We start from the raw sequence: 12802 nt of genomic DNA on the forward strand, positions 1-12802 counted from the left end.
CGTTGCAAAAGATGCATTTTCTTTTTTTTTTTATTTGGAAATGGTTTATTATAAATTAAAAAATCTGGACATCATTCGTCACACATTTCTTTCTAAGTTTCTTTTGTTTTTACTTCTTAATCGTTTTCATTCACGCTATGATGGAACAGCCAGTTTGCAAATATTCTAATGTTTTTTTTTGTTCTTCTTCGTGAATTACATGTTACGTCTCTTTGCTGCCGGCTGCGAATGCTACAATGCTGTAGTTTTATTTCCCACATTTTTGTTTAATTGATTATATACGGAAGCTTCTACAAAGTGTGTGTACATGTGTGGTTTTGGTTTGCATTTTGTTCCGGTAGCCTTCACTTGCGCCTTGTACATAGTTTTGTTGTTTTTTTTTGTCTCTCCATGTATAACTAGTTGTCCTATGTGCTCACGCCTTTTTATGACCGGCAAGTGCAGTCGTGTTTGTAACGAATAAACAAAGAAAGATAATATAAAGTATTGTGTAAATAAATTATAAAATAGAACAATTGTTTTGAAGTATTGATGAAAATAAGGTCTTTTAAATTTGAATAAAAAGCTGATAAATTGTCTAGTAAAATAACTGAATATGTTAACCATCTAAAACTTTTGTTAAACTCTTATTAACTCTTGAAAAAAAAATCTAACGAAACAAATAAAACATACCAAACAGATAAATATCCCGTGAAACGTATCGATTAAATTCGTTCGTCAAATTCAAGCAACGGTTGGTTTGCTTTCTGTTTTGTGTGTGTGTTTGTTTGCACTAAGCTTAGCCGCAAGTACTACTGAAACTGTTTTCTGTTTGCCTGTTTACACGTATCAATAGCCAATAAGATTAAATGTTCGACTTTATAGCGTCATCCATCGAGTGTGAGAGAGAAAAATTGAGAAAGTTCGCCCGAAACGCGTCCCAATCCGTCCACTCAGAGCTGAGCAATTCTATTAACCTGACTAAGGTATATGCGCATACATGTACTAAACGTGAACGGGAGTCATCACGACCAACCGTGCTCTCTCTCTATCTCTCTCTCCATCACTGTGTATTTGTTTGTTAGTGAACACTAGTCTACGACCGAAGCGAAATATGGAATTACATACAGCCCCTGTGCACGCACACACGCACACACACTCATCCACGGCACGGGCTGGTGTGCCTTTGCTGTACGGGGTAACACGTGACAACGGGGTGGAAAATGTAGTAGAAGTAAAACCACACAACCACACTTTTTTTCATTTTCGGTTTTTCGGCACTCGCTTCGCTCACAGACCGTACTAAACCACCGACCTAATAAGCCTAATCCTGGATTGAACAACGTTTCCGTACACTACAAGCAACGGTTTAGACTCCCCTGAATTGGCGGGCTACTTAGACTGTAACGCGTATCGGAGTGTAACGCATTGTAACGGTTATATTTGGATTTGAATTTCAGTAGCGGTGTAAGTTTGTTCTTAAAAAGATGTGATTTTGTTTATGTGAGATTACACGGATCTTGTTACTGTTTTTGCAAGTCGTTTAAAACGTAGCTCTATCTTTTTGTCTTCTTCCCTATATCAGCTCCCGCTACTATCAGCTAGTGTTGCGCAGTGTGTGAAAGAAGTATAGCTTAAAATCGATTTACTCCGGAGGGGTGAAATCTTGATCAGAGCGATCAGAGACACGGTGATGAAGCAACAACCGTACCGCTTGTTGTAGTAAGGATCGTTAAAAGGGTTCATACATGTTTTAGTAAATTAAGATCACCTCCTGCTCGTCACTCGCCAAGTACGTTGCTTTGGTTTCTATCTGGGCGTTACGCTTTACCCCGTTTCGAAGGAAATAGTTTTGACATGCTGGCAACTCACACCGAAAAACAAACGTTCGCCATCACTTGGGGGCAGTTTCGTTATTCCATTTACCTTACCGTTTCAACAACCATGTTTGATCTCTGATAAAGAGTTGCTAATCTAAACAAACACGCCGTGGCGCCAGGAGAGGCGTTACACGCGCGTGTGACGAATTTCACGGGACTTGCACGGGAAATAGCATCCCTACATCTTTTTGCTACCCTGGATTACATGGTAATTATGTACGTGTGTGTGTGTCTGTGCATGTGTTAGTTCGGTGTGTATGTAGGCCTTATGGAAACATATATGCCAAAACCATGATAGTACAGACTGGTTAATGGGGCGCGGGGACTGGCTAGGGAGGGAAGCTTTTTGGTATTGCTTGCTCCCGAATTAAGTAGTGGGCCGAGCGGAAAAGGGCACTAGTGTGTGTGAGTGTGTGTCTGACTGATACATTACTTCGGCACCTTTCTGTGCACAATTCAAAGTTGGGCTAAGACAGGTGTAGATGTAGCTGTAGTAGTAGTAGTAGTAATAGTCATAGTAGCTGTGGTTTTAAACGTAACATTATTAGTAGAACTGGCTAGTGATCGCATGGAAGGACATTATTGGATCCAGTGCACCAGTGCTGTTCGCGGTCGATCACACGCAAGGAGGATCCATTGTGGAGGTATTGTGTCAAAACTCACACTCCTTTGCGCCCTTTTTTCTCTAACTGCTGCTGCTGCTGCTGCGGCTGCTTCTTACAAACAAATGTTAAAGGAATGATTGAACCATTTGCTAAGGAAATGTCCCTGTTTTTCTTTTTCTTCTTTTTCAGTGTCATTACTGTTACTTTTCCTGCATTCTTAAGATTAGTTCCCGTGCCCGTGTTCGTACCCGCGACGTTAAACCACCGATCGAGACCGTCCTTCCTGTTTTACGCTACCGTACCATACTAAACTCGATTACTTGCTTACGTTTACTTCTGTGTATCATTACTTATTGCAGTACGGCTTAATGCGCTGCTCCATTTTCCCTGTCCCTATTAGCTTGCCTAAGTTAGCTTATTAACTTTGTTTTATTTAACTTTTATTCCAGCTTTTACCTGTGTGTTTGCGTCGTTTCGTAATTCTGGTGTTCTATTTTTCACTTATGTACTCGTTTCGCATCTCCGGGTTTTTTTGTTTTTCTTTTTCTGGTAACGACTACTAAGAGCATCGAACAAACGTTTGTACGAAATGTTAACGAACTTACGATTAAATAATTATTAGCCTATTCTTTTGCCGACTTATGTGGTGTCTAGTTCATCATGCCACTGTATTGATTTTGCACAAAGGTTGTTTCTATTTTTTTGGGAGGAAAAAAACGAAAGCTTTGCTAGTAGTTTGACCCGGGACCGAAAAGGTTCGTTGTTGTTCCGCGACTGTTTAAGTTGATTTAGAATAAAAAATTAAGCATTCACATTAATAATCAGGACAAAAGAGAGTCTAACGTGAATATTAAAACGCTCTTCTCTTTGCACAATATTCCAACTTAACAGCAAAATTCTACGGTGTCTAGCCCAAACGCTACTAACAAACAGACAGCGAAAGTGTTTCCCTATGTACATAAGTAGTGGCTAACAAAACAGGTTAGACTTTTGCATCGTTTCCCATTGTCTGGAGACTGGCATAACCTGGCAATAGATAATTACGCAGTCTCCCCCCAAAAACAAAGCAGCCGGTCTACTAACGAATAACAATGGGCACGGGTGGGAGAGGGAAGGAATTGTGTGGGGCCGCCTAATGGTGGGGTATTATTGCTTCGATGTGGGGAGGAGAACAGGACTCACAACGCCCTGTCTCCGAAAAATGTGGGATGAGCTGTCGAAAACCAAACTGATCTGCTCTAACGATGAGATCGCACATTTAGTTTCATACACTGCTCCAGCATGCGATTCGGAGCAAACAATCCAATCCTGCGCGATTAGCTGGTTCAGTTGGCTACTGTTTTGTTTTGCATTTCGTTTAACAAGTTTCTCTTTCGCCATTCGCTGTCTACTATTATAATATTTTGTTTTCATTTATTAAAGATTAAACATGCACACTTACTGTTTTTTGTTTGTTTGTTTGCTTACGTCTTTCTTCCCTTTTCTGTTTTGTTTGTTTATATGTTTCGTTTCTCTCTTTCTCTCTATATTTGCACTTGCCTGTGTGTGTGTGTGTTGCAATTGCAAGCATTCCTTTGCGATGCGTGCAAATAGTGTGTTTTGTTTCGTTTACTTTTACTTTTACATTGGTTTAGTCTCACTCGTTTAAAAATCTAGAAAATATAACCATACACGTGAAACTGCTGACAGGCTGGCGTACCTACAATCTCTATACGCCTTGGATTTCGGCTTGCGGCTGTCTATGTACGGCTTTTTGGCTCTCTTTTTGTTTGCAAGCGTGTGCAGTAGTAAGCGCTGCTTGCTTGCTTGCTAGTGGTAGCGGCCTGATGCGTTACTTCCTAACCCTGTCCTTCTGTCACGCCTGCTGTATCGCTAGTTTGTTTGATAGTTTATACCATCTTCCATCTTAGCTTTTTGGCATGGTTTGCAAATATTTTATCATCTAACTGTAGTCGCTTTGCGCTACTTTACTGATGCAGTTTCGGTGTGTTTTTCTTCTTCTTCTTGTTCACCTTCTCTCCCTTGTATATTGATTCCGATAGCGTATGAATTCGATCCACAGTATGTATCGGTTATTGGTGAGCCCTGAAATAGTGTGTTTGCTTAAGTACCGGAACCTTCATATGCTGAAGTCCTCTCTCTCTCTCTCTCTCTCGCTCTATCCATCGTACTGCTGGAACGCAACGCACGTGGAGAAAGAAACATCGCAGCAGCTCGTCTTGCTGTCTCACTCAAAAGGTTAGTTTGTTGCATTCTTTCATGCCTCTCCAACACGAACGGTCTGCACAGTACTAGCTTAGAGCGCAACGTTCGCCCAACAAACAGCACACAAACATTGAAAGATCTATTCGAGACAAATTGATTGATTGTTCAAAAGGTTCTAATGGGGGGAATAGGTTTTTTTTTTCTCCAATCATTATGCGCCTTTCTCCCACAAACACACATACACAGCCCACAGTTTTGTAGCAATGTAATTGAGTCTACCGCGCCTAGAGACACTACCCGAGAGACAGGCACGCGACAAAGTGGGTGCAGCAGCAGTAGCAGGTGCATAGTGTACTAGGCTACTAGCTGTCAGATCTGCTCCCGCCTTCTTAGGAGCTAGAAGTTAATGCAGCTTTATAGCGGCGCTTTCTACGGCCTATCGATTGAAGTAAAACGGGATAACCTGTAAACACGCACGTTTATACTGTGTATAAGAGGAGTACGGCTATATGGCGCGGGCGGTATATAAGGGAGAATAAGATACAATGTTTGCCATCGCTGTCTAACGGCGGCCTAAGTCAGCGCTCTTCTTAGTGGTAGAAGTAGTAGTCGATAGTAGCAATAGCAGTATTAGTAGTAGTAGTAGTAGTGCAGTTTGCTGTCGATGGTTTCGCTTGAGTGGTAATTGTACGCCGGGAACTATCTTGCTCTAACCCTGCCGAATAAAAAGCGCGTGGTTTTTTTTTTGTTCTCTCTTTTGAGTTCGCTGCCAACTACCCTAACTCCCTTATTAACCCTACTCCTCTGGGACTGTCCCGGGTTCGGGTCGGTACAGTTTAATAGCACAAAGTGTTTGTATCTGTGTGTGTATGTGTGTGTGTGTAAGTAAAGTTGATTGTACGATCGTTCGATTCAACTCTCCGGAATCGTGCTCACCGGCTGACCAGAGCAGTGCGCGTGTTTGTGAAGTCCATCCGTCCGTCTGTGCAGTCCTTCCCGCCTTAGTCGTCCGGATCCAGCCCGATCAGCTCCGCCTGCAGCCGGCCCTTCGTCTTGCAGCAGATCGTGAGGAAGAGGAGCCGCACCAGCAGCCGGAACTGCTGCGACATGCTCGTCATGATGATGATCTTCCAGAACGAGTTGAGGATGCCGATCCAGACGGCGCCGAAGTGCAGCAGCGGATTGTCGATCGTCTCCCCGGACACCAGCTCGTAGATGCGCAACCCAATGTACGGTGCCCACGAGATCCAGAAGGAAAACACCAATGCGAACGACATGCAGTGACTGGGGTTCGCTAGGTTCTCGGCGAGCGCCGTGGCGTACTCCTTATCGTGGATCGGTGCACCCGATCGCACTTTGCGCATCATCGTGAAGATGTAGCCGTAGTTGTAGACGATCGAGATGACACTCGGCCCCAGGACTAGGATTGCCAGCGTTGCGCTATAAGCCGCCATGTTGCCCCACTCGAGCATACAGATGTTGGTGGTTTTACTGTAGTTGGCCTCGTTGTAGCCGAGCAGCGGTGGACAGCAAAGCATGGCTGCCGAGATCCACGTGAACGCCATCCAGCATTGGCATCTTTATCGGGAAATCGGTGGGTTGGATGGGAGGGGAGAAGTGAAGGGACAGGGGATGGGGGAGGGTGAGTTGGGGTAGGTAGGGGAGGGGTTGTTACGGGTCAGACAGAGAGCGAGCAAGTGGGTGAAGAAAAAAAGCGAAAGGAAAACGAAAAAGAGACAGAGAGAGAGAGACAGAGAGAAACAGAGAGAGAAAGAAAGAGAGAGAAAAAGAGAGAGAGGATTTCGATCCGTTAGTACGCTCTGTTCGGGCTGGCCTCGCTTCCAACCAAGCGTCTAGGCATTAATCCCGAATACGAATACGGTAATTACGGATTAAGGAATAACGCAAAATACGCAGCATAAGGCTTATCATACAGAGAGATACGGTAAAGAATGCAAACACAAAACAAAAGGAGAAACAAATGAAGAAGAAAACACAAGGAAGCGTTGTCAAACCCCCGTCCCACGTGGCGTAACAGGTGGCAGTAGTTAAGTGGTGGCAGAGGGTTGTGTATGGGCGGCTGAGAGGGGGCCGAGGGTGTGTACGGCACAATTGGAAACAAAAAAAAAAACATCTACGCAGCGCAACTACAAACACGACAACAGCGCAACGATAGCGCACGCGGCCAAGCTGCGTGTGTGGTTTACAGCGTTTACGTGGAACGCAAACGGCTTGCGCCCTGCGGAGGGGATGGGGGGTCGTGCACGTGCCAGGGTGCGGCGTGACAGGGGAACAATTAACTACCTCTACAAACTAAGCAGTGGTGCGAAGTTGTATCACTTTTGCTAAACAGAAAGAGTGTAGAACATATATAGGAGGGGGTATGAGGTCGCTCAAGAAAAGGGGTAACGGGCAAGATGGTTGATGGAGAGCGGATTGTTGTAACAGAGTGTATAAAAATGTATTGTTTCTAGTCATAATGATGAAGAAACATAATTTTTAGGGATTTTTTTATCAGCATTAACACTTAGGATAGTATCGCGCGTTGCTAATAGAGGGCGCCTCCGTATGAGTTACTACAAATACAGTAGAGACTCACTAATGGAGTTTCAGCTTCATTGGCATTGTATTTTAATACAAAATTAGTCAATCTCTACTGTACTGGGATTTATGTGAAACGGCGAATGATTTTCATTTAGGATTTTTAAACATTTTGTACACTAATTCGTTGAATATTTTATGTTGAAACATATGTATATAAACAAGGTAAATAAGTAATGAGTAAATCATTAAGATAAAATAAGGTAAATATATTAAACAGGTGTGTTGATGAGAGTTTAACAGATCTAGAAATGTATCCATAGTGCAATTGGTCGTGCTGGATTACTAAATTTTGCAAGGAACTAAGAATACTATCTACGTTAACCTCTACTGCGATGGTGCGGACTACCCAACGGATCGAAAGGAAAACTATTTAAATAATACATAAAACAATATCTAAACCAATATAGCTCTACTTCTTTGTACAGCGAAATGATAAGGGAATGGTGCAATGTACTAATTGTTTTTTCTTCTTCGATAAGTAGCAAAACAAGTGCTACAAAAGCAAAGGAATTGCAATGTCCAAAATAGACCGCATTAAGAAAAGAAAGGAAACCAAGTTTACCAAAGATACAGGGATAGTTTGCTAAAACAGGAAACCAAACTGGGCGGGGAGGAGCTCATTTTATAAAAATAAAATATTTATATATATAGGGAAAGTATTCAACTGGCTAAAGTATTCAAACCTTCCATTCCTAGATATTAGTATTAGTATTGAAGGGGGGAGTAGAACATCACACACGAACAAACATCGATCAATAAAGGGTTTTTCCGTTCCGTTCTTTCATTTTCTCTCTCCCGTGTGCACCCTCCCCACGCACAAATGCACACATACACACACACCCACCCACCCACACACACACACACACACGCTCACACATACACACTCTCACATGCCCACATACACACACATATACTCGCACAAAATTTTAAAAGTAATGGCCAGAGCATTCCACAGTATTAGTTTTGCATTAGTTTCATTAGTTCGATTATTCGATTTTGTCGGTGGTGTACGTGGGAAAGGTGATCAAGGGAGGATGTACATGTAAGTGTGTAAATGCGTGTGTGTGTGTGTGTGCGGGCGCATGTGTGTGTGTGTGTTTATCAGTGTGTACAACAGGCCACAATCGCATGTACGCGATCGGTTGTGCAGTTGGGAGTTGCGCAAGTTGGTGGAGTGTGTCGCGCATCAAAACCGCAACCGCCATGCGTTGCCATAAAGGGGATGCCATAAATTGGAGTGGGTTTTAGTGTGCCATCCAGAGGGGACGGACCCGACCGAGGATGTACAATCATGGGAAAAACGGAACGAGAGAAAGAGAAAGATAGAATAAGATACGGCTCAAACATGGATGATACGGAGAGGGCGGGAGATGGGATAGAGAGAGAGATAACAGAAAAATACAAAAACAATGTTTCGGAAAAATGGAAAAACTAACAAGGTATAAAGAGAGATTGTAACAACAAAAACAAGAAGAAGAGGAAATACATTTTCCAACCAACCAACATTCAAAAAACAAGTTGAAGTTTTTTAGAAGAAGTGTAACGCAACGAGATTACAAAACTGTTAACAAAAGTTCTTTAACAAAGTAGAGATAACACATTGCACAAATTGTGTGAGAAAATCAACTTCAGTCAAGCATTACTTCAACCAAATGGAAGTTTGTCTGGTTTTGTATTCCACTATATAACACATAACCATTCATTCGCGGGGTGTCAACAAACGAGGGTGAGTATTTAGTTAAGAAAAAAGATGTTCAGAAGAAAACCGAAACAATAACGAAATATATATATGAAGAAAAAAAAAACACAACAAAAAAACAATCACACTGTGAGGTACGTTGCACAACTACATCTTACGATACAGTACATCACGCATTGGTACATATATAAGTCATAGGCACACACACACACGCACACACACACACGCACGACAGCGAAACAGTCACACCAAAGTGCGATGGTGTTGGCAGACGTCGAAAGGGGGTGGGTGGGTGGGAGTGTCCGGAATCTGGGACTCTCCATGGGAAATCGAGACCCCAACTGTGGGTGTTGAAAGTGTTGTGTGGTGATGAAGTGGGCGCGCAGTATACGTATTGTATCAGTGTATTGTATCATCGGTATGTGTGTGTGTGTGGGTAATTTTTGCTGTGTGCGTTGTACGCGCCAACTCAGTGGAGCTGTACAGTGGGATCTTTCATGGGGTATGATAGGGGTAACAGGGTGAAGGATCAATGGGGGGGGGGGGGGGGTAGAGGGCATCATCATCGGTCACCGGTGAACGGTACCGGTAAGTGGGCCGCCTGTCCACCGAGCCAGAAGTGCAACATTTACCTCGTCTTGGTTTGGATCGTTTCGTAGCGCAGTGGCTTCCGCACCGCCAGATAGCGATCGACCGAGATCCACATGAAGGTGTAGACCGAGATCGACCAGAGCGTCACCTCCAGGTAGCCGACCATCCGGCACACCACGTCGCCGTATATCCATTCTCCGCTGAAGGCCGGATACACCGAGAGCGAAACGATGAACAGACCGCACAGCAGGTCGGCGACCGCTAGCGATAGCAGGTAATAGTTTATAACCTCATGAGGTCCTGCAACGAATCCAAACGTGGACGAATGACGCGATGTCCGAATTCACCGTCCGCTGCTACAGCAACTCACCCTTAAAGTTAAGATATGTAGCTACTACGATGAGGTTCGAGATGACGATGGCGACCGCTAGGATGAGGATGATCGTGGCCTGCGTGAGCGCCTCCAGGGTTGAGCCGGTTTGCAGGTGACTCAGCCCATGCATCGTAACTCCTGAAACAGAGACGGGCGAGATAAGCATTGCACCCTCGCCGCATCACTGCGTCACCGGATCCGGGAGGACGGTTACCTCAGCTCCGGTCATGACGTGGCGTCGGCGAAGGGGGCGAATGCGTACCAGCTCCGAACCGTCGTCGATTGTCGGCGGCGTTATCGTCCTCGTTGGCGTGGCTCGACTTCGGGCGTTCGAGGGCAGCCGCTCATCTATTGGTGGCACACACTGTTTCCGAGCTCACACATTGAGCGCACCACCGGGTACACAGGTGTGGGGCTTTTGTTTTTAGTACAGCAACGTTAGTGCTAACTGTGGAATCATTCACGCTCCGCACGGTAATGGAAGAACGTTGGATTTTACTGTGAGAAGTATCACGATACTTTTACACCGTTACAGAGCTGTGAAAAAAGAAGAAAAGGGGTACAAACATATTTTAGTACACATGTTAGTACAAGATGTAGTTTTTAAAGAACATAATACATAATGTAGTTTGAAGTGCCGGTCTGGTAGTGCAGTTATCAACTCGTACGACTTAACAACATGCCCGTCATATGTTAAAGCCCCGAATAGACCGTGCCCCCATACGGTAGGACTGACTCTCCTGCTATGGGTAATCAAGAAGTCACTGACAGCCAAGCTCACTTCACTAGTGGGTACAGGCCAGACAGGCCTTGACCGACAACGGTTGTTGTGCCAAAGAAGAAGAAGAAGTTTGAAGTCGATTGTATCGATGATAATAAGGCAGGACTGATTCCCATCCGGATCGTATCCTGAAGTAAGGCCTGATTATCCGGCTGTGTGGTACTAATAAGTCTCGGAAGCCTGTATAGGCCTGCATGACTGCGTAGATAATAAGGTTGTTAATTCCAACATGAAGCTTAGTAAATATGTATAAATTTATAATACCGCAATGAGACCATGAAACAAAAGTCAAAAATATTACTCCTCTTTACATACTGTTGTGGACCAAAATTGCAGAAAATTTTGATTTTTCCATCAATTTTTTGCACTTTTGCAGACGACCCTCGGGTTTCCGCATCAAAATTTGCTATTTGTTCTAAGAACGTTTCCGTTTTAGATCACAACAGGTTTTAGAACAGAATAGGCAAGACCAAAATGTCGCGATTAGTATCATTTTTTCTACGGTACTTGCATTTCGCGACGTTACGATCGAAGTTAGCCATTCATTCGTGCTAAAACGTTGGTTGGATTAACCGAAAAGGAATGTCTCCTCAAAAATCTTTGAAGTTGATTTGTTGCTCGTATAGATTCAGTTGTAGAAGGATTCAACCACCATATGCAGTACGCGCATACTTAACAGTTGCTTTAGGAAATAATGAATACGGGTGCAGATTAAAGAACAAAGCCTTGCACACACCATTGAAACAGCTTATATGAATAAGTGGTTTTCCAAATAAGGAGGACAAAAATGTAATAAAAATAAAGGGACAGTTTGAAAATGTTTAAATGAAAATAGTAAGTTTTGTAGTCGATATTCACTGTTTAATTATTGTCTTTTCTGGTTGCGTCTCCAAATCAATGATCAATAGCAAACAACCAAATTCAACGTCTTCAAGTACGACATTCAAGGACCACAAATTAACAAATATTGTGCAGTTTGAATTGGAAAGGTGACAATTAGGTTATAATGTACTAAGAATTCGAAAGTGCAGAAGATAGACACTGTTTTTATTTAAGTGTTCTAACAATCGTTTCCTTTGCACAAACCTTTCCTTTTATTTCGTTAACCGTAATTAGTTACTCTCGATTCAGTTCATTTCGTGCGGCTTGTTTCACAGCTACGTCATTCTGTGCACATTCAGTATTCCGCTGGGCTCACACCTCAACAAAGGTCGTCCATAGAGGACACGACCGTTGGGTGATGACCACTCGTTTGCATGCTTAATGTCTCGGAAGGCCATCTGGCACCATTTTCGGCTGCCAGACCATCGTCTCATTTGGGACAATTATTTAATCAACGTATATCTGTTTGTGTCTGTGTGCCAGCATGGCCGTAATACTAACGTGAAACGTAAACGTAAATTTGCTGCGAATATAGCGATTGAAATTAATTTTAACACAATCGGTAGCAAAACACTTCATTTCGCCTCATAGCCCGCCCCAGCCGACTTGCAGCAATCTTTCCCGTGCTGCTTCCTACTTCCAAGTCCTGCTGATAATCACCAAGACACATTGTAAATCATTGTAATTATGGCGCGAATATATTCCCCAGCACACGATAAAAATCTTTAAAAAAAAAACCACCCCACCCATAGACTCCGTGTTGCAGCAGTCCTTCGCTTCGCAACAAAGCGAATGGTGGACCGGACTTGCAGCTGCAGCATTTACCTGGTCAACCATCGGAGGGCACTCGCGCTACCCATCGGGCTTCTACATCGAACAGGAAAAGTGCCGTTTCCGGTTCAAAAGCACTTAATGAACGGCTGGCATTAAATGCAATTGTATAATTGTTAAATTATTCATGCAAGCTTTCCATCCGTTCCCTTTTGCGGGATAGCGCCCGGTGCACGCAGCCCCAAGTCCAGGCAGGTTGGTTAGTAAATAGCGCCCAAACGGAGTAGCGCAGGAAACGGAACGAAGCAGTAAACGTACGCCACCGATGGTTTTACATTACTAACTTGGCGAACGTCGTGTAAAGGACTTGGAGCACGCGTCGTCCTGGACGGTCGCCTGGGCATCGATCTGGAGGTATGATTTTATTGCATT

General features: G+C 43.6%; 1 protein-coding gene across 5 annotated transcripts in view; it reads right to left on the bottom strand.

Annotated features, from left to right (window-relative positions):
- Positions 1-138: 138 nt before the first annotated feature.
- The window catches only part of LOC1276357 (G-protein coupled receptor 52), a 47720-nt gene continuing 35056 nt past the window's right edge, over positions 139-12802 (bottom strand). For 4 of the 5 annotated variants that reach the window (XM_061641543.1, XM_061641542.1, XM_061641540.1 and 1 more), the window contains 3 exons: positions 9934-10473; positions 9605-9863; positions 139-6247 (listed from right to left, as the gene is read on the bottom strand). In XM_061641543.1, the coding sequence (XP_061497527.1) occupies positions 5671-6247; positions 9605-9863; positions 9934-10102 (1005 nt within the window). In that variant the 5' untranslated portion in view covers positions 10103-10473 and the 3' untranslated portion in view covers positions 139-5670. The remainder of the gene's footprint in view (positions 6248-9604; positions 9864-9933; positions 10474-12802) is intronic. The other variant, XM_061641544.1, reaches the window with a different exon arrangement.

This window comes from Anopheles gambiae, chromosome 2, assembly GCF_943734735.2.
Source record: "Anopheles gambiae chromosome 2, idAnoGambNW_F1_1, whole genome shotgun sequence".
Taxonomy (NCBI): Eukaryota; Metazoa; Arthropoda; class Insecta; order Diptera; family Culicidae; genus Anopheles; species Anopheles gambiae.